This window comes from Nicotiana tabacum, chromosome 3, assembly GCF_000715075.1.
Source record: "Nicotiana tabacum cultivar K326 chromosome 3, ASM71507v2, whole genome shotgun sequence".
NCBI lineage: Eukaryota > Viridiplantae > Streptophyta > Magnoliopsida > Solanales > Solanaceae > Nicotiana > Nicotiana tabacum.
Window position 1 is genome coordinate 205,629,009 of NC_134082.1, and position 21,980 is coordinate 205,650,988.

General features: G+C 37.8%; 3 protein-coding genes across 3 annotated transcripts; all 3 read left to right on the forward strand.

The window, feature by feature from the left end:
- Positions 1 to 469: 469 nt before the first annotated feature.
- LOC107800931 (chorismate mutase 1, chloroplastic) lies at positions 470 to 5,676 on the forward strand. The gene is made up of 6 exons (XM_016624201.2): positions 470 to 734; positions 2,767 to 2,989; positions 3,065 to 3,151; positions 3,557 to 3,700; positions 4,910 to 5,002; positions 5,117 to 5,676. Exons 1-6 carry the CDS (start codon positions 562 to 564, stop codon positions 5,351 to 5,353), a joined length of 957 nt encoding a protein of 318 aa, XP_016479687.1. The 5' UTR covers positions 470 to 561; the 3' UTR covers positions 5,354 to 5,676.
- Positions 5,677 to 12,099: 6,423 nt separating this feature from the next.
- On the forward strand, positions 12,100 to 14,720 carry LOC107762834 (early nodulin-like protein 17). Its single transcript, XM_016581231.2, has 2 exons — positions 12,100 to 12,577; positions 14,107 to 14,720. Exons 1-2 carry the CDS (start codon positions 12,388 to 12,390, stop codon positions 14,445 to 14,447), a joined length of 531 nt encoding a protein of 176 aa, XP_016436717.1. The 5' UTR covers positions 12,100 to 12,387; the 3' UTR covers positions 14,448 to 14,720.
- Positions 14,721 to 15,759: 1,039 nt separating this feature from the next.
- LOC107762837 (early nodulin-like protein 20) lies at positions 15,760 to 18,545 on the forward strand. The gene is made up of 2 exons (XM_016581235.2): positions 15,760 to 16,431; positions 17,997 to 18,545. Exons 1-2 carry the CDS (start codon positions 16,263 to 16,265, stop codon positions 18,344 to 18,346), a joined length of 519 nt encoding a protein of 172 aa, XP_016436721.1. The 5' UTR covers positions 15,760 to 16,262; the 3' UTR covers positions 18,347 to 18,545.
- The last annotated feature ends 3,435 nt before the right edge of the window (positions 18,546 to 21,980 follow it).

Consider the following 21,980-nt stretch of genomic DNA (forward strand, 5'->3'; position numbering starts at 1 on the left):
TTGTATGCAAATCTTACCCCTACTTTCAAGATAGTAGAAATACTGTTTTCGATAGACTCTACGCTCGCAAAAGATAAAAAGAAGAATAACAACAAGCATATCAATCAGAAAATCTGAGTAAAAATACACAATTAACAGTAAGTACTGTAATTAGAAAGCTTGAAGGAAAGCAACAACCAGACGTCAAGGGATAGACTCCTGTTTTTCTAACATCGGAGCAAAATGTTGTTCAAAAACTAAAATAATATCAGCTTAAATTTTTCCAAAACCTACCAAAAATTTGCAGAACCTTTTTTTTAAAAGGCTGATATTTATTTATTTATTTTTGGAAAAAACTTAATTCAAAACACCAAACCAAGTAGTAGGAGGATATAGCGTGAGACACCTACCACCACACCAAACCCATTGGACCCCACAATCCTACGTACAGCCAAATAAAACTCACCTAACACTCACAATTCAAAAGGGGTCTTTTAACTACGTACTTTACTTGCCTTAACCAGACGCCATTCGCAGCCAAATCCACCTATCTCTCCTCTTTCTTCATTTCCACTCTTTGTAATGGAAGCCCAATTGTTAAAACTCCCTTCTCCTTCCTTAACAAGTACCAATTCTTCAAAACACAGTACCCTTTTACCCCGTCAAAAATGGTCAAATTTTTGTAAGTTTCAATTACCCAATTCAACTAGTACCATTACTATTCGTCCCCTTCAAGCTTCTGCTACTTCTCTTGGGTAAAAAAGCTACAATCTTTACTCCTTTAACTTCCTTTTTCTACTTTTATTTTTGAAGCATCATGTGCACTTTATAGGGGAATGCGTTCTTGAAATATTTAAATCTTTATTAGCTCTGCATGTGTTTAGGTTAATGCCTCAGTGAATTTAATTTCTGGGTTCTGCTTTTTGCAAGCTTCCCATATGAAATCACCTTGATGAAGCTTCAATTTTTTTTTCTTAACTTCCAATTCTACTTTGTTATTTGAAGGATCATGTACAATTTAGAGGAACACGTTCTTGAAAAATTCAATGTTTAAATGCTCTGCAATGCGTTTAGGTTAATGCCACAGTGAATTTATGTTCTGGGTTCTGCTATTTTTGCATGCTTTCTATCAAATTTACCTAGATGTTTGCGTAGTTTTGTAAGGCTATTTCACATTAGGGTGTTGAAATTTGCTTAACAGTGGAATCTAAACTTTTATGCTACTGAATTGGGATATTCACTTCCTTTTTCCCTTCTTAGGTTACGCTTTGCGCTGACATCTTTGTTTCGTCCATGTGTTAGTTCCATTAAAATTCGTGAGTTTTGGCGCACTATGCCAATTGTCTCGTGAGTTATTCTTAAATTTTGATTTTGAAGTGTTTATAATCACGTTTATGGTTGCTCAATCAAAAATTTCCCTTATCGGTTTGATTTGACCAGCATTTCTACTATTGCCATGGTTTTGCTGCAATTGGTAGCAATGGTTTTAATTGATCCACTTTCCCCGACATGACCTGGATCAATAGAGAAATCCCAATTCATTGAGCCTTCTTAATAATTTATGTTATCTACATTAGCAATGCAAGAAAAGTCCCCAGTGAATGTGAAGCTTTTGAATCATTATCAGGCTTATCCCGTGATGTAGTCAACCGTTTCCCAGTCTTCCTCCTTTGTTGTGTGTTTTCTTGGAAAATACATAGCATGCTGGAGACATGGCGCAAACTTGTGTGCCTAATTGTTGGAGCCTTTGGGCCACATAGTTGTAAACATTAGAATTATTAGACATCTAAATGGAGTTCAACCTTCGATCACTAAGTTTTTCCAATAATAGGTTGTTAAAAACATAAATAATAAAGGAGGAAGATGAAAATGATATTGAATGTGGCAGATAAGCTGGATATCTAAGGAACATAAGATCAAGTTGCCTCCAGGCATAAAAGTCATACTGTCTATTAGGGAAATTGAAACAATCAGGCATCTCAAATTGATAAAAGTCAGGCTTTTATTAAGAAGATATTCCTTTCATCCGAGTGTCAAGGCTTGCAAGTAGTAGAGTGGATTATGCGATAAGTAAAAGGACTTTCAAGCACCTTCAAAAGATTTAATGAAAAATTGCATCCAAAGGCAGAGGTGAAGCCAGGATTTGAAGTTTATGGGTTCAAAAATTTAATTATTTTGAGCTACTGGGTTCTAAATCAACAATTTATAAATATTTAATTGATTTTTTAACACAAATGCAGGGTTTGAACCAAAATTACTGGGTTAACCCGTAACTTATACATTGGCTCCGCCCCTGTCCAAAGGTGTGTCCTATTGGTCAATGAAATGGGCTGAGAACATAAGCTCCAGGTTCAAATCCCACCATAGGCAAAAAACTAGATGATTTCTTCCAATCTGTTCAAGTCTTGGTGGACAGAGTTACCTGGTACCTGTTAGTTGCTGGTGGGAGGTAGCAGGTATCCTGTAGAATTAGACTAAGTCCACGCAAGTTGGCTCAGACAACACGGTTATTAAAAAAAAGATTTAATGAAGAAATCCCCTTTAAGCTAAATGAAAATATTGTAGCATATTTGAGGACAACAGTGAAAATCTTCGTTCTGCTCATCTCTAGGTTGCACTGTGCTGAATGAGATTGTGGCATTGTGTCTTGCATCTTTAAGAAATGTCTTTTTGTAGTGTGGTGAGATGGACATGGGTGGGCATTACCTAATTTCATATTAAACAGCTCTAATGCTTTGCTTACAACTCAGGAAATAAGTATTGTGATGTGTCTTGCTTTGTTTCCAGACTTGGGCCAAAGAAGAGAATAGATGAGACGGAGAGTTACACTCTTGATGGTATAAGGAACTCTTTAATTCGACAAGAAGATAGCATAATATTCAGCCTTGTGGAGAGAGCTCAGTACTGTTACAATGCGGAGACATATGATCCTGATGTTTTTTTGATGGATGGGTTTCATGGCTCTTTGGTTGAATATATTGTCAAAGAAACTGAAAAGCTTCATGCTAAGGTATTCTCATTCTAAGCATGCATGTATAGGAGTGTCTCTTTTCTTTGCATATTTTTCTGATTGATAGCTTTATAGGTTGGAAGATATAAAAGCCCTGATGAGCACCCATTCTTCCCAAAAGAATTACCCGAGCCAATGTTGCCACCCATGCAGTTCCCAAAGGTGCAGTATTCGTCACAATCTGATGTGCTGTTTTTTTCGATATGGAATTTGATAATTCATATACACATTTCTGTTTTCTATATTGTAATCATCAGATATTAGATATCTAGAATGATGCACTGGATGCTAATTTATGCTGTGAAAAGCTAGAGAAATTTCTTTCCTATCTACGCATGTACAGACTGCAGGGACATACCCAGAAATGGATGCTTCCTCTGCCCTCTGTGTAGGCTGTGTTGGTTCCTGTTAATTGGAAGGACCTATACAGTTGTCCTAGACTTAGGATTTTTTTTGTTTCGAATGTAGGATCATAAGTTGTGTATTGTTTCCTTACCCTTTTCATCAATTTACTGCTCTTATTTAGGCCATCCTCTCATGAGTAAAACATTTTATTTATTTGTAAAGGTTCTGCATTCAGTTGCTGATTCAATAAATATCAATGTCAAAATATGGGAAATGTATTTCAAGAATCTCCTCCCAAGATTAGTAAAGGAAGGCGACGATGGTAATTTTGGATCTACAGCAGTTTGTGACACTATTTGCTTGCAGGTATGTGTTATTAAGCTCTGTCTCATTAGAGCTAGCTTGAGATTAGGCACTGGAAATTATATTGCTTTCCGTGGCTATTCTTGTTGACATTTTATATATTTGCAAATCCTTCTGTCCCCTAACTGGCCTCGATCTTTGCTTTATCGAGTCCTTTCCTTAGACCAAAAACATCAGCATAACTCTGTGAAATCTTCTGTCCAAATAGCCAGTGTCTTTTAGGGCAATAGGAACTATGCTGTTAGAAGATGAACTCAAGGCCTTGAAATAAGTGTCACCGTGGTAGAAGAATGATCATTCCGATTCCAAACAATATCTCAAAATTTAATGCTGATTTGATGATAGGATTCCAGATAGATTGTGAATAGCTTTTCATATCCCCTCCCATCGACAATGTGTTTCACTTTAGTTCCCGTTTTATACCATATTTCTCTGTTACAAGTGAACTGCCACAGCAATGTTCTGAGCAATCTGTGCATCTAAATGGTTAGAGCTTTCTTGCCCTGTCCTCATGTGCAAGATCATCTGTTAGAATGAGTAGAACCAGCCACATCACAAAGCTCCTTTTTTGGGGGGGTTGTTGTGGGGGTGGGGGGTGGGGGACTGGGGAGTATGTTTGGGTGCATCTCGAGATTTCATCGAGTACTTGCATCCTCCCACCAGTACAAGTATTGGGTAACTTTGAGCAACAACACTTAGGTAGATGAAAAGAGATCACCGAGCTATTTTGCCTCTGCTGGAATCCGAGTCCCATTGTCCCATGTTTGTCATTCCAGCTTCATCGACCGCTGGGCCATACCTTTGAGTGCACCATATCTGGGAGCAGCAGTTCATATTTTTGATTTATTGTCTGATTAGGGTGCAACTAGCTGGAAAATCAAACTATACCTTCTGGGTTAGCTTTATTGGACTTATATTTCTAAGCTTAAGCTCAATCTAGTTGAATTTCCTCTATTGTACTCAGAATTTAATAGGAATAATATGCTCAAGCTTTGCTTGCCATGCCAAGACCACCACAGAGTTTCAATCCTCTAAAGGTCTTGATTATTTTTTATTCTTTTTGTGATATAGATTTCAAATAAGACTTAACATATTTAGGACTGTTTTGGATTATCAAAATCATTTTTCCCTATTTAAGCAAGTGATTAGTTGAGAATTAAGTAAAATAATCAATTATTTAGAATTTACTGATTGCTGGAACCCTATATGCAGGCCCTGTCGAAGAGAATTCATTATGGGAAATTTGTCGCTGAAGCAAAATTTCGAGCCTCACCAGATGTCTATAAGGCTGCCATAAGAGCACAAGTAATCCATTTCCTAATATGCTCACTTATGCTTAATTTCTCTGCTTCGTGAATTGTGTTAAAAATACGCAAAGAGCACTTATATTGTTATTTTGTGATGGCTATCATTCTCCAGGACAGAAACGGACTGATGGATTTGTTAACCTACCCTACTGTTGAAGAGGCTATCACGAGGAGGGTAGAAATGAAAACCAGAACTTACGGACAAGAATTTAACATCAATGGACCGGAAAATGGAGGTGACCCAGTGTACAAAATAAAACCAAGCCTAGTTGCTGAATTGTACGGCGACTGGATCATGCCATTGACAAAGGAAGTTCAAGTTGAGTATCTCCTGAGAAGACTGGATTAGAAAGAAAAAGAAAACATCTGATGGAAGTCATGTAACTTATACTAGTATTGAATTATATGCACAAATATTATATTGTTCCACCAGAGATGGACATCTGTCGATGCAGATGCCGATAAATATGTGGTGGTTTTCGGATTTGGGACTCGGTTTCTTACAGTGATTTCTTGCATTGTAAATGAACATTGATCTGGGAAAGACTACACTGTGATTCTTTGCCTAAGAATATGTCGATAACTTGTTGTAATTTATGATTTATAGTCCTTGAAAACGTAGAAGAGAGATGTAATTTTGCGATATGAACGTTATAAGCTGGTCTTTTCCAATGAATTCCCATGTTGTTTCTGTCAGTGCTTTTGCACACTCTACTTTTCCAGATGTGTTTAAAGGTTTCAAATTCTTTTTGACTGCTACCTGAGAAACCGTTCTGTTTTGACCAAAGCCTTGCTGCTATTTTCGTCTTGTGACTTTATAAGTCTCCAAAAGCCAATAAGAGTTTGCATCCATCACTAGCAGTCCGGAGGTGTCAAATTAAAAAAAAAAGAAGAAAAAAACAGTCAGGTGCACTAAGCTTCCCTTATGTGCGGGATCCGGGGAAGGGTCCGACTTTAAGGGTCTAGTTCGAACCCGTGATCTCCTGGTCACATGGCAGTAACTTTATCAGTTACGCGAATGATGACCTACCTGAAGTGTCAAATTTAGTTTTTGTTTTAAAAAGTAACTGAATTTACCTATTTGAACATGAATATAGTGTCAATTTAAACCGTCAAAAAATTTGAGTTATTTTGAACTACGCGAATAAGCCCAATCAATAAAAAAATACTCTTTGTTTACTTTTATTTGTTTAGCATAATAAAAATGTATTTTCACTTTTACTTGTCTTTAGCAAATCAAGAGAAATTTAATCTTTTTCCGTTTTAACCTTATCATTACCTATTCATTTGCCAAGACTTTTTAAAATACTATCATTACTATGAGTATTATAGTAAAATATGTACTTTATTTATTATTTCTTAATGGGAGTGCAAAGTCTATTGTAAACCAGTAAAAATGAACTGAGGAAGAAATGAAACGCTTACTTATTTCTGGGTTTAACTTCTATAGCATCAGACAAAACGCTTCTCCAACTAGAAAAATACTAGTATATCTTTACATTTCTTTTTTTATTTTCTTTCGAGAAAAGTTTGAAACGTTATTTTACTGATGTATTTCTAATATTTTATTTTTGATATGCATGTGCATTGAGCGCGTCATTCTTTCTGTTTCAATTATATACTTGTACATTTAATCATAAAAAATAATTCTGGTTGGGGGTGGTTGCAAATGCAAGCCATAAATCTCGGGCCAGAAATGCCAAGCTGGATATGTTTGTTGAGAAATTTTGATTTTTACAGAGCAGGAATCAATCTCAAACGTATCAGCAACGCTAAAATTTAGAAAGATATAGGCTGTACGCCAAAATATTTAAATTTTATCCAATTTTCGACCAGCAAATGCTTTTAATTTCTGTGGACCGATTAATTTTCTATTTGACGCTTTTTTTTTTGGGAAGGAGAAAAAAGCCACATTTGCAATTTGTAACATTTAATGGGATAGAGACTGATATAGAGACCGAAACATCTGCAAAGAACAATCTAGGTTCTAAATACTTTAATAATGAGTTAAATTTTATCTGCTGATAATATAAGATTTTAATACTACTCATTTTTCTAAAAAGTCAACCGTAGATGAATCTCAACAGTAAGTTTGCGTTGGCAATTTAAAAAATAAATATTTAATATGTCATAACATGTTAACTTATACTAATATTAAAATTTTATATTTTCATTGAATAGGAGTATAATTTAATCTCATATATATTATTTTTTAGTTATATGGGAATGTACAATAAACCACGTACAACAACAACAACAACAACCCAGTGTAATCCCACAAGTGGGATCTGGGGAGGGTAATATGTACGCAGACCTTACCTCTACCCCGAGGGACAGAGAGGCTGTTTCCAGGAGACCCTCGGCTCAAGAAGGCAACAAGAGACACTATATTAGTACTATCAATAGACTCATAATAAAATAACATAAAATACCATAAAATCCATAACATAACATAAATACCATAAAATAACAAAGTAACAGCAATATAAGATATATAGGAAATACGAGAAAGATGTAAGGTATACTAATAAACAACAGATAAAGCCCATCATCAGTAGCTGATCAATAGCATCCTAAGACTAATTCCTAACTGACTAGTCTCACTCTAGTGCGCTGTAAAAAAAAAAAAATCACAATTTCCCCTAACCTACAACCTTAATGCTCGATCTCCATAATTCCCTGTTTAGGGCCATGTCCTCAGTAATCCTACGTCGCGTCATATCCTGCCTGATCACCTCTCCCCAATACTTCTTAGGTCTCCCTCTACCTCTCCTCGTACTCACCACAGCTAGTCGCTCACACCTTCTCACCGGTGCATCAGTGTTCCTCCTCTGAATGTGCCCGAACCATCTGAGTCTTGCTTCCCGCATCTTGTCCTCCATGGGGGTCACACCCACCTTCTCTCGAATATCTTCATTTCTAATCTTATCCTTCCTTGTATGCCCGCACATCCACCTCAACATCCTCATCTCTGCAACTTTCATCCTCTGAATGTGTGAGATCTTCACCGGCCAACACTCGGTCCCATACAACATAGCAGGCCTAACCACTGCCCTATAAAATTTACCTTTCAGTAACGGTGGCACTTTCTTGTCACACAGGACTCCCGCCGCTAACCTCCATTTCATCCACCCCACCCCTATACGGTGTGTGACATCCTCGTCGATCTCCCCGGTCCCCTGAATAAACGACCCCAGGTACTTGAAACTACCCCTCTTAGGGATGACTTGAGAATCAAGCCTCACTTCCACTCCCGCTTCCGTCGGCTCTGCCCCAAATTTTCACTCAAGGTATTCCGTCTTCGTCCTGCTCAACCTGAAACCTTTGGACTCAAGGGCATGTCTCCAAACCTCTAACCTCTCGCTGACGCCGCGTCGTGTCTCGTCGATTAGGACTATGTCATCAGCAAATAGCATGCACCATGGCACCTCCCCTTGAATATGATACGTTATAACATCCATCACCAGGGCAAATAGGAAAGGGCTGAACGCAGACCCTTGGTGCAACCCCGTAATAACCGGAAAATAATCGGAATCGCCTCCTGCTGTCCTAACCCGAGTCTTAGCTCCATCATACATGTCCTTAATCGCCCTAATGTAGGCAACCGGGACTCCTTTAGCCTCTAAGCATCTCCATAAGACCTCCCTAGGAACCCTGTCGTACGCTTTCTCTAGATCGATAAACACCATGTGGAGATCCTTCTTCTTATCCTTGTATTGTTCCACCATCCTCCTAATAAGATGGATAGCTTCTATAGTAGATCGCCCCGACATGAACCCGAACTGGTTGTCTGAAATAGACACCGTCCTTCGCACTCTTATTTCTACCACTCTCTCCCAGACTTTTCATGGTATGACTTAGTAATTTAATACCCCTATAGTTGTTACAGATCTGGATATCGCCTTTGTTCTTATACAACGGGACCATTGTACTCCACCTCCACTCTTCGGGAATCCTATTAGTCTTGAATATAACATTAAGCAACTTAGTAAGCCATTCCAAGCCTGCTCTACCCACACACCTCCAAAGCTCAACCGGAATTTCATCTGGTCCGGTAGCTCTGCCCCTTCTCATCTTACTTATTGCCTCCATGACCTCATCGACCTCAATGTCCCTACAATCATTTAGTTCATGGGGGCTGTCGGCATTCCTCAATTCACCTAGTAAAATATCCTGATCCCCTTCCTCATTTAGAAGTTTATGAAAGTAGGTCTGCCATCTCCTCTTAATCTGGTCATCCCCCAACAAAACTTTGCCGTCATCATCTTTTATGCACATCACTTGGTCCAGAGCTTGAGTCGTCCTCTCTCTCACCTTAGCGAGTCAGAGTAACTTCTTCTCCCCGTCTTTGTTCCCTAGTTCCTCATACAAACGAGCAAAAGTTGCCGTCTTAGCCTCCGTCACTGCCATCTTTGCCTCCTTCCTAGCTACCTTATATCTCGCAATGTTCGCTCTCTTCTCCTCCTCGCCAGTGCTCCCCACTAACCGCAGGTAAGCCACCTTCTTCGCTTCCACTTTACCTTGTACAACTGCATTCCACCACCAGTCTCCTTTGTGGCCACCGGTGCGGCCTGAAGATACCCCTAACACCTCTCTCGCCGCCTTCCTTATATAGTCTGCGTCGTCGACCACATAGTGTTTGCGTCCCCACTACTTCTCCAAGCTCCCATTGTCGGCAACCATCCTTCCAACTCTTGGGCTGAAACCTTAGTCAAGGCGCCCCACCTAATCCTCGGGCGGCCTCGTACTAACCTCTGCTTCCTTCTTATCATAATACTAATGTCCATCACCAAAAGCCTATGTTGTGTTGCAAGGGTCTCACCTGGGATAACTTTGCAATCCTCGCACAACCTTCTGTCGCATCTCCTGAGGAGGAGATAGTCAATTTGAGTCTTCGCCCCCGAAATTTGGTAAGTAACCAAATGCTCCTCCCGCTTCGGAAAACTCGAGTTTGCAATCACTAGATCGAATGCCTTGGCAAAATCCAGCAGTGAGGTGCCCTCTCCGTTCCGTTCCCCGAAACGAAAGCCGCCATGCACCTCAGTATAACCACCTGCAGACGACCCAATATGACCATTGAAATCCCCTCCTATGAATAACCTCTCGGAAGGCGGAATACTACGAATAATGTCATCCAACCCTTCCCAAAAGCGCCTTTTAATCTCCTCATCACAACCTACTTGCAGTGCGTACGCGCTAACGACGTTTAAAGTACACTCACCCACCACCAATTTAATAGTCATTAGTCTATCATTCACACGCCTGACCTCTGCCACCGACTCCCTAAGATGGCTATCTACCAGGATACCCACTCCATTCTTACCCCCCACGACTCCAGAGTACCACAACTTATACCCATCCGCATTTCTCGCCCTCGATCCGACCCACCTAGTCTCCTGGACACACGCTATATTAATCTTCCTCATCTGAAGGATCTTCGCCAACTCTATAGACTTACTCGTTAGCGAACCTATGTTCCATGACCCGATTCTCAACCTATAGGCTCATTTGCCCCCTCTACCTCCCCTGCCTCCCGACCCACCCCCTGACCCCGGCCCCACTCTTTGCCCCACACTCTGCCCCACCTGAGGACATGCCTTTAATCTATCATCCCAGACTGCTGCCACTACACCTACGACTAATCTACAGAAGACTCGCTAGTGCACAACAGACAACGAATCAAACTAGAAGGAAACAAGTGACTACCGGTACACCTATTGAATGATCTAACTATTGTGAACTAAAATAACATCAATTTAGCTAACACCAAAAGGAAAACAGTAGAACGAGAGGTACCAATTCCCGAGAACCAAACCTGTGTTGATTTGCAGCCCTCGATGTACTTGCAAGCTCACGCACCGCTTCCCACCGCCCTTTGCTCGCGCTCGTCCAGGTTGCTTTCCTTTGCTGGTGCTCGTGCGCCCAACTTGTCTCCAACAACTTTGAAAATTTAAATAAATTTCTTAAAATCTTTCATAAGCCACACAGCTAAAATTTGTTAAGAGAAGTGACTCCATTCTACTAAGCGCATCTTCCCAAATTAACTATGATTTAATTTCATCTACCGATAGTTCATATGTATAGTACGGTAACTTATTATTTGCGACAAGCTAGTTATCCATTTTCCATTTATTTCATCTATTGCTAGTTTATATTGAGAATTTTTCATAAATCACTATAATTTAGAGCCTAATAACTATAGTTTGTCTAATTATCCTTTGTAGCTACTGTTCAATTGTTACTATGTTGTATCACTTGTAGTCAAACGCGCAATGAATACAACATGTGTCAACTGTATTCGTTTGCGCAACGAATACATGTATCAACTGTATTCGTTCACGCAATTATATTCATTCGTGCAATGAATACGATATATATCAACTGTAACCAAGTTGAAATACAAGGGTGTATACAAAGGATGATAAGTACAATGTAAATATTTAATGTGTCACGTAATTTTCCCGTTTATATATTCAGTACAGTAACTTATTATTGCAACAAGTTAGTTATCTATTTTTTTTATTTAATTTCATCTACCGGTAGTTTATATGTTCAAAAATACGGTAACTTATTATTGCAACAAGCTAGTTATTCACTTTTTAATTTTGATATCTCAAGCTTGGGGTGCGGTCTTTCTTCGTGTATCTTACGTAAATGCGGGATATTTTATGTAGCGAGCTATCCTTTAAACTTGGTCGCAACTCGCAATTAATGTTTAATCGACCTTATTTGTATAAATGTGGGGTACACGGTTCGTTGGTAGTAGATTTTATGACTATCCGTTGTTTTCTTTCATTGTTGATCTTCTTACTATCTTGTTGTTTTTATTCTGCTTTATATGACTTTTTGGTACTGTCATTTCTTGTCTATATTTTTATTAATGTGGTGCTTATACTTTCCTGAGGGTCTATTAGAAACAACCTCTCTATCCTTACAAGACAAGGGTAAAATTTGCGTACATACTAGCCTCTCCAGACCTGAGAATACGAATAATACTAGATATATTGTTGTGGCTGGGATAAACGGTTCAAATTTTTATTTAAAGGGTTTAGTAATAATGGATAACATGCAGTTGGAAGGTAGAAAGTAAGGCGTATCCTACGGATTCCACTAACAAATGAGCTGTAAGTTTGAACATTGCCTTGGACTTTGTATATTGTTACTCCACTTCATTAATTAATCCCATGTTCTCTTATAGTATTATTTTATTACTAAAAGATAAATAAGATAAACCTATACGACAGTTAAATAGAGATTTACATTTTACAGTTACAGTGAATTTCTACTTTCCACTATAAATAAAGTCTTCAATATTTCCCAAAAAGACACTTAAAAATACAGCTTAGCTAATAAACTCTAGAGAGTGCGAATACTACTGTAGAAATGGAGGTGGTGGGAAGGAGGAGCTTCGGTTGGCCGACAATGGCGGTGCTGCTAACTTGCGCCTTGTTGGTGATGTTACCCGAAGTCTACTCGGTTCGTTACATTGTGGGATCGAGAATGGGTTGGACTAGCAATGTCAATTACACTAATTGGGCGAAGGACAAACATTTCTACAACGGCGACTGGCTTTGTATGCACTTTTTTCCCTTGGATCTACTCCTTTTTTAGCTCCTTTTTCTTATATCTTTGTTCTTAGCTCGCTTCTAATAATTTTTCCTTAATTAGCAATTAGTAGAGCTAGAGGTGGATCTTTTTAAATATAGGAAGTGCTTCTTTGGTTCGAATTTAGTATAAATTTCTGTTTTTAGTAATTTTATGATGAGAATTTTGTTTCTCCAATTGGAGCTTGGACCTTTACTTTTCTCTTGAAGCTCTTTAACTTTTACCCCTATTACGCTTATTTTCTCGGTGTATTATTTGTTAGTTGTTACCCTAAGAAGAATTAGCAACCTCTTTTGTCGTTCAGATCTACGGTTTTAGCTCGCATTTTGAATGCCTTTTACTCTCTTTTTTAAACCTAATTTGAATGATAAGAGTTTCCAGCTGGGCATTCTCTGAGAAATTTTGAAGCTTTCCTTTTTTGTAACTGTTATTGGCACTGGATAACGCAGCTTCTTCCGCTATAAGCACTGTATTTATCATAGAGACAATGGTGTTTTAATTGTATTGCTGTTGCCCTTTCTTTAGTGGGGTTAGTTTAGAATCTAAATTGCACGATATCCCTACAGTTTTGCAATTAAAGAAAGCATCCAGCTCAAGTTACTTGGTATTCTTTGATATAGTTGCAATATCATTAGAATTCCCATTCGACTCGTGGTTTTTGATATCCTTGGTTTTGTGTAACTGTTGAGATAGCTTAGCAACTTCACCTCTGATCTCAAACTTTTTCTCTTTTCTAAATTGCATTAGCACATACAGATAGGTTGTTGTGCAAGCCATAGCGTTGAAAACTTGTTTTGAGCATTAGATGTCTGTAAAATTCAATCTTTATACTCAAGCTTCAGTCTAACTGTCTTGGTTGGTTGTGAGGTTCAAGTAACTACTGATGCTCACATTTTAATTTTTTAAGCCAATTTACAACAATTAAGTGCTTGAGATAATGAGTTTTGGTAGGACAACAACAACGACCCCAGTAAAATCCCACTAGTGGGGTATGAGGAGGGTGGTAGGACATTACCTCTAAATCTAGAGAGGAATATGTCAGTGGACAAGACAATAATTCCAGCCACATGCTTAGATGTCACCCTCATGCCTGATCCTGTCCAGAATCATCCAGTTGTTTGTAGGGACAAAGTTGTTTGTGACATTGTTGGTTACCAGCTAATTCTGGACAAGCACACGAAGTTTCCTAATCTAATTTGGCAAGTAACGTGTAATTTGGCAAGTCACAATACTTCTCGTGTCGCTTTGAAACAGCTTCAACTATATACATATATGTATTTATGCATATACATGTATGTATTTATGCATATACATGTATGGTGTTTGCTGAGTTCTATGTTTATCTCGTTGCATAATTAACTGCAAGACACATTACAAGTTAGCACCAATGACTATCTACATAGTCATGCCATATGCATATGAAACTTTGTTTTCTCGAATACAGAGATATCTGCAGCTACTCATTGCTGTTCATTAACTCTTTCTCTGCTATCCCAGATTTTGTGTATGACAGGAACCAGGCGAGTGTGCTTGAGCTAAACAAGACCAACTACGAGAACTGCATTACAGATCACCCTCTCCACAATTACACCACTGGAGCAGGAAGGGACGTGGTTCCACTTAATGTGACGAAGACCTACTATTTCGCTAGTAGTGGAGGATTATGCTACGGAGGCATGAAAGTGGCTATTCATGTGGAAAAAGCACCTCCACCACCAAAAGCTGCTCCAGTACGTAGCGGTTCGACAAATGTGCTCACCTCTTTTACAGGGCAAATACTGATACCAGCTCTTTTTGCAACTTCTGCTGTGTGGAATGCATTTCTTCTACTCTGGTAGGATGGTCAATTGTCCAAAAACGTTGGATGGTTAAGACAATTAGTTAAACCAAAATGTCAAGAAAGTGTTTTAGCTTTGTCTTGCGTGTGTTTGTATTTTCTTTTTTCTTGAAAGTTACCATTTTTCTTTTCGCTACTGCCATCATCATTTGACCTGAAAATCAATTTTTTATTTCAGATCAAATTGGTGGGGTTCATTTGAAAATTTGTTTATTTATGTTTTACATAAACAACTGTACCAAATATTTCATCGGAGAAATTGATTGCGTGGATCACGGAGGTCTTTCATGTTACTGTTCTTGAGTGAAATGCATTGGTCTCTTAATCCGTGTTAATTGTAGTACCTCTCTTAATCAATTTATCCATCATTAATTTGTTGTAAGTTGCTGTCTCGATTGTTTGAGGCTCGAATTCCGATAGCCAGCTCCCCCCCCCCCCCCCTCCTCCCTCTCTCTACAAAGAGATACAGTATTTCCCAAGTCATCCAAATTTCAAATTTATTTAAAAGGTCTCATTTTCAAATGTAGTGAATCTTTACATGGTGGTCCTCAGCAATGTTGTAAAAAGTTTGTTTTTTTATAAGAGTTCACATGATAGATTCTGGTCATTTTGCTGTCTATCTATAAGAGGGAAATAAGGAGCGTGGGTTGGGTTAATGGATTCATTATCAAATCCTCTCTGGCGAGGCCAATGGTGGACCCCAAGGCATGTGACTTGATGATTTTGTACAAGTAAAATTACCTTGTCTTAACAGCTGGTTTCGAATATACTACGTATGGTTGTGTGTGAGCCCACCGGCCCTCCCCCGCCCCCGGGGGGGTGGCGTGCAATTGAAGAGGCGCTAGAAAATGTTTGAATTATTTGTAATGTCTTAATAAAATGTTAGTAATATGATCAAAACCAATTACTGTAGTTTAGGTTCTCCATTACAATTTCGATTGAAATTATTCATGAGATCTTGAGCGCACATACGTCGTTGCTATTAACCAAGGCAATTAAGCTGTCACAGAACCTTATTGTGTTAGGACTTGGGAGTAAAGACCCGAATTTTGATGCTCGTCAAGCTTGTAAGTCTTTTATGAATATTGTAGAAAACCTAGATGTTAGAACTCTTCGCATATTGAATAAGAGGATCCCAATACGAACCTTAATATTACGAGTTCAAACTTCAAAGTTTCGGTGATCCCAAAGTTTATCCATTGCGTGTCGTTCCACCACTAGCTCAGAAAGTCATTAGGTACAAATTTATTCATAGCGTTTGTTAATATCAAATCAATAAATACATGACACATATCTTCACAATCATGGTTATCACTAAATCGTAGCTAAATAATATACATTATCCCCTTAACTTATTGCTTAATCGTGGTAAAGTTTTACACAATCTGATGTAAATATGCAAAAACATGAACAAATGACCAGGGTGAGGCACATGCCACAAGAGAGAAATGCTTCAAAAAGTCCCAAATGGACGAACAGATCAAAAAGGAGACAACTAGGAACTTTTTTACCCATTTATTTCTTGTGCATATACCCTAATCAGTCCGGAAAATGATCAAACTGCTCATTTGGTTTGCATGTAGACTCACGCAGTCCTGTATGTCTGTATCCCCACTTTCAACATGCAGTAGTGCAGGTTCCTAACACAAATCTCCTGCTATACATGAGAAATATATATATTGGTTTATAGCAATATATTGTTGCTACATTCTCTTGCCAAGATATTGGTCATTTTCTTTTCTATTTGCCCCTTAATCAAATTCCGGCTTCACAATCCACCAAAGAAGAGAGAAAACTAGTCCTAACATTTGAGACAATGATAACAGAGGGCGTGATACTGCTGGTAAGGGTGACGATGTTATTGGGGATGATAAAGTCAGTGGCCAGTGGACTCGATAAGGTGGGCGGCAAGTATGGCTGGACTCAGAACGTTAACTACACTGATTGGGCTGTTCATCGCCATTTTTACGTGGGCGATTGGCTTTGTGAGTGACCTTTAACCTTAGCTTCCTCGTCACACACTCAACTCAATTATATTTTATTTGGATGTAACTTATACTCCCTTCGGTCCGAAATAAGTGATTTTTTTGGCTTTTTTCTTATGATCCAAAATAAGTGATTTTTTCAGATTTAAAGAATTAATTAATTTTTTTTCTATATTGCCCTTGGAGTAATTAATGTTGGCGTATGTGTTAGGAGTGTTTATTAAAGAGATAGTAAATATTAATATGGTCAATTTCATTACTAATTAATGTTAAAAGATGAATTTCTTAATATGTGTGAAATTAACCAAAAAATCACTTATTTTGGACCGGAGGGAGTATATCATAATAGTGTACTGAATTTTTTCACTATGTTATATTAGCATGTTTTGACAAATAACTTGTCTTATTTTTCAGATTATTAATATTATTTTTAATGAAAAGTTATTATTCGTTATCTTTTAGGTTATAAGTTGATAGTAGAAAGAAAAAAAAATTATATTGTGAAGCTAAACTCCTTCGTTATAATTTTGTTTGATATCTTTCACTGGTCTCAAAAGAAAAAAAAATCTAGTTTGACAATGTTGGCACAAAATCTAATATAGGTGAAATTTATTTTGCAAATTACAATTTGGAGATTCAAAAACTAAAAGGGTATTATTAGAACATAAGTTAAGATTTTCCTTGTGTTAGGAAGGCGAAATAATTACATCTTGAATTGCATTTAAATATTGAGAGGAAGAATTTAATGTAAACTAATGGCGGATTCAAAATTAAAATTTATGGGTTAAGGTTTTGAGTTTTATGGGTTCAAAAAACATAATTTTATATTATACTAGTACCACTTTTCAGGATTTTTCACAGACTATAATATCAATGATATAGGTAGAAAATGGTCGATTGAATTGAATCACTTCTATTACTATAGGTCCACCTATAACGTTACTCCCCCAGTCCAAAATAAGTGATTTTTTGGTTGTTTTAACACATATTAAGAAATTCACTTTTTAACATTAATTAGTAATGAAATTGACCATATTAACCTTTATTATCTCTTCACATTAACACTCCTAACACATACTCCAACATTAATTACTTCAAGGGCAATGTAGGCAAAAATAATTAATTAATTCTTGAAATCTGGAAAAATCACTTATTTTGGACCACAAGAAAAAAGCCAAAAAATCACTTATTTTGGACCGGAGAGAGTAACATTTAAAAGTTTCTTCTGTTTTTTTATTTTCCTCATTAACACAGGGTTGGATCCGGCCCTCTAGCATCGGGTTCAACTGAACCCAGTATTTTCATTGCGGAATATAAATTTATGTGTAAAAAATTATTAAAATTACAATAAATAGTAAATATGAACCTATAACTTTAAAAATATAATGGTGTAATGCTAAAAACCTTAATGGTTGAACCGATAGAATTTAAATCATGGATCTGCCTCTGCATTAAAAGATATAAGCTTGATTAATAACTCCCAAATGTTTGAAGAACAGACGTAAAATTAGACAATTTCTGAGAATTAAAATGTTTTTTGAAGCTAATTGTGGGTTTCATTTCAGATTTTGTATTTGACAAGCATCTTTACAGCGTGCTGGAGGTGAACCAAACCAACTACGAGCAGTGCATTGATCATGACTTTATAACAAACATTACAAGGGGTGGGCGAGATGTTTATCAGCTAACTCAGGCAAGACCTTATTACTTTATCAGCAGTGGAGGTTACTGTTTCCATGGAATGAAATTACCTATAAATGTTGAACAACAACCTTCGCCAGCTTCTCCTGCACCTTCTTCAGCCAAAATTAATGCTTCTCCACCACAGATTGGCAAACATTTTATTACACCAGCTGTTGCCTTTGTGGTTACTCTTGTTTGGGTACTCTTGTTTGCTCGTGCTAGATCGTCATGACTTTGTTGAACCAGTGATGTATGCAAGATTTTATCCAAACACAGTCAGTCTATTGCCACAATTCGACTTGTAAGTGTCTAGGACTATGTATGATATATGGTTTAGGACTTTACTTCATGTCTCAAATTAATAGTTATAATGTATTATTTTCAAGCAATGTATTTTAGGAAATTATACAAATTGTCTTTTAGGAAACATATATCCGCACATATATAAGAAAAAAGCATATTATAAAGTGGTGTTGAGCGACACCCCGTTCAAATGGTATGTACCACAATAGTTATTTACAGAGTGTCCTAGATTTTGTGTTCAATTTAGAGTTCATAAAATTGTTATTTATAAGTTTATTGATGCAAGCATTTTGGTCATGTTGTTGAATATGGCAAACTATCCCACATCGGTTGGGACTTAATTTGGGGGAGAATTTCACCCTATAAAAAAGGCCTAATGTTTAGGATTTAAACACACCTCTCATTTGCCTTCTTATCTTCTTAAGGTATTTGTATCTTCTCTCTTTAGTATTATTTCACTTGTAATTTTGGAGTAGAATAAAATATTGGTTGTGTCCGAGGAAGTAGGCAAAATTGGCCGAACCTCGAAAATTCTGGTGTTCCTTTTATTGTTGCTTTATTGTCTTATTTATTATTTGGTGGCTGTCATATTTTTTGGTATAGTAGCTGTGACTCATTCACACTATATACATTTGTCTTCCGCAACAATTGGTATCAGAGCCAAAGTACTGTCTAAGTATGCTCTGTGGTTGCAGCATAGTCTGATCTTCCACATCAGAAAAGATTTATCTTGGTAACTGAGTCAAGGTTCTGTCTAAGTATGCTTTGTGGTTGCAGCTTAGTCTGATCTTCCACACCAGAAAGGACATAATCTTGATTTGTGTCGTCAACTATTAAATAATATTTGTGTCAAAGATGAGAGACAATAAACAAGAAGAATATACATCAAGTGTCAACAATACATCATCATTGACATCTTCGCTTATGACAAGAATTGTGTCAAATGCAAAATTTGCGGTAGAAATTTTTGACGGGTCAGGACATTTTGGGATGTGGCAAGGCGAGGTTCTAAATGTCCTTTTTCAACAAGGGCTAGATCTTTCCATTGAAGAAAAAAGACCAGATGTTATTGGAGAAGAAGATTGGAGAATTATCAATCGTGTTGCTTGCGGTACCATTCGATCCTACCTTGCTAGAGAGCAGAAATATCCATACACAAAGGAAACTTCTGCAAGTAAATTATGGAAAATACTGGAGGATAAATTTTTGAAGAAATACAGTCAAAATAAATTGTACATGAAGAAGAAACTGTTTCGCTTCACCTATGTTCCTGGTACCACGATGAATGAACATATCACTAGTTTCAATAAGTTGGTCACAACTTTGCAAAATATGGATGCAACTTTTGATGATGGTAACTTGGCCTTGATGTTGTTGGGGTCACTTTTTGATGAGTACGAACACCTTGAAACTACTCATACTCCATGGAAATGACGAAATTTCTCTCAGAGAAGTTTGTTCGGCTTTGTACAGCTATGAACAAAGAAAGGGAGAAAAACAGAAGGGCGGAGAAGGAGAAACACTGGTTGTGAGGGGTCGTCCTCAAAATCAAAAGAGGACAAGGAATGGAAGATCCAAGTCAAGATCTAGACCTAGCAAAGATGAATGTGCCTTTTGTCGAAAAAAGGGGCACTGGAAGAAAGACTGTCCGAAGTTGGATAATAAGGCCAAACATAACAATGGAAAGGCTATTATGGATTCAAATATAGCTGATTGTGATGATTCAAACTTCTCATTAGTTACAACAGAGTCATCAACATCATCAGACATATGGTTGATGGACTCAGCTTGTAGCTATCATATGTGTCATAACAGGGAATGGTTCGTGGATTTTCAAGAAGGAGAATATGGAGTCATCCACACAGCGGACAACATCTCTCTTACCTCATATGGAATTAGTTCAATACGATTACAGAACCATGATGGAATGATCAGAACATTAACAGATGTTCGATATGTACCGGATTTGAAGAAGAATCTCATCTCTGTGGGAGCCCTAGAATCAAAAGGGTTCAAAATCACTGCAGAAAATGGAGTAATGAAAGTATGTTCCGGTGCACTAGTGGTAATGAAGGCCAATCGGAAAAACAATAACATGTACCGTTATCGCGGTAGTACAGTTATTGGGACAGCGGCAGTAACATCCAATGACGAAAAAGAGGCAGAAGCAACCAGGCTATGGCATATGCGCTTGGGACATGCTGGAGGAAATCCTTGAAAACTCTATCAGATCAAGGATTGTTAAAGGGAGTAAAGGTTTGCAACTTGGAGTTTTGCGAGCATTGTGTCAAAGGGAAACAGACAAGGGTTTAGTTTGGTACATCGATCCATAATACTAAAGACATTTTGGATTATGTACACTCTGATGTTTGGGGTCCTTCCAAAACACATTCATTGGGTGGAAAGCACTATTTTGTAACCTTTGTTGATGATTTTTTTCGAAGAGTGTGGGTGTATACAATGAAGAGCAAAGATGAAGTATTGGAAATTTTTCTCAAATGGAAGACGATGGTGGAGAATCAAACAGGCTGGAAGATCAAGTGTATTCGCACGGACAATGGAGGTGAATACAAAAATGATCATTTCAATAAGGTCTGTGAAAATGATGGCATCATCCGACACTTCACTGTCAGACATACACCATAACAGAATGGAATGGTAGAACGTATAAACCGGACCTTACTGGAGAAGGTACGGTGTATGTTGTTCAATGCTGGCTTGGACAAAGAATTTTGGGCTGAGGTAATTACATATGCATGCCACCTCATTAATCGTTTACTATCTGCTGCTATTGATGGCAAGACACCATTTGAAAAATGGTACGAAAAACCTGCTGTAGATTATGACTCTTTGCACGTGTTTGACTCAACTGCATATTATCATGTGACAACGTCAAAATTGGATCCAAGGGCAAAGAAGGCTATTTTTATGGGGATTACTTCTGGAGTCAAAGGATATCGCTTATGGTGTCCTATGACAAAGAAAGTAATATTCAGCATGGATGTTACCTTTGATGAATCTGCTATGGTAAATAAGGTAACAGAAGATACCAAACAAAATGAGGGTGCTTCTAAGCAGGTGGAGTTTGAGGAAAAATTTATTTTTCCTACACAAGAAGCAGAGGATGAAACAAATGAAGATTATCCTCTGGAAGAAGAGCCAGAAGAGAGGGAGATTCCAACTCAGGAACCTCAACAACAACTTGAATCAATTGCAACTAACAGGCCAAAAAGGACAATAACAAAACCTGTTCGTCTTATAGCGACGGTTGCTTGTGCCACCTCAATTGTAGCTGATGATGTTCCTACCACTTATAAAGACACTATCCAAAGTTCAGAAGAAGATAAGTGGAGGATTGCTATGAATGATGAAATACAGTTCCTTCATCAGAATCATACATGGAGACTGCCCAATCTCCCGAAGGGAAGAAAGCAATTGGGTGCAAATGGGTATTTGCAAAGAAAGAAGGATTTCCTAACCAAGAAAATGTTCGCTACAAAGCAAGATTGGTGGCCAAAAAATATGCTCAAAAGAAGGGAATTGATTACAATGAAATATTTTCT

What these genes read in the sequence shown, in the direction of transcription:
- LOC107800931 (XM_016624201.2), top strand. Translation starts at nt 562, where the DNA reads ATGGAAGCCCAATTGTTAAAACTCCCTTCTCCTTCCTTAACAAGTACC. An exon ending in GTGACACTATTTGCTTGCAG is followed by an intron (nt 3,701 to 4,909) that starts GTATGTGTTATT and finishes CCCTATATGCAG; the next exon opens with GCCCTGTCGAAGAGAATTCA. An exon ending in AGGCTGCCATAAGAGCACAA is followed by an intron (nt 5,003 to 5,116) that starts GTAATCCATTTC and finishes ATCATTCTCCAG; the next exon opens with GACAGAAACGGACTGATGGA.
- LOC107762834 (XM_016581231.2), top strand. Translation starts at nt 12,388, where the DNA reads ATGGAGGTGGTGGGAAGGAGGAGCTTCGGTTGGCCGACAATGGCGGTG. An exon ending in CTACAACGGCGACTGGCTTT is followed by an intron (nt 12,578 to 14,106) that starts GTATGCACTTTT and finishes CTGCTATCCCAG; the next exon opens with ATTTTGTGTATGACAGGAAC.
- LOC107762837 (XM_016581235.2), top strand. Translation starts at nt 16,263, where the DNA reads ATGATAACAGAGGGCGTGATACTGCTGGTAAGGGTGACGATGTTATTG. An exon ending in TTACGTGGGCGATTGGCTTT is followed by an intron (nt 16,432 to 17,996) that starts GTGAGTGACCTT and finishes GTTTCATTTCAG; the next exon opens with ATTTTGTATTTGACAAGCAT.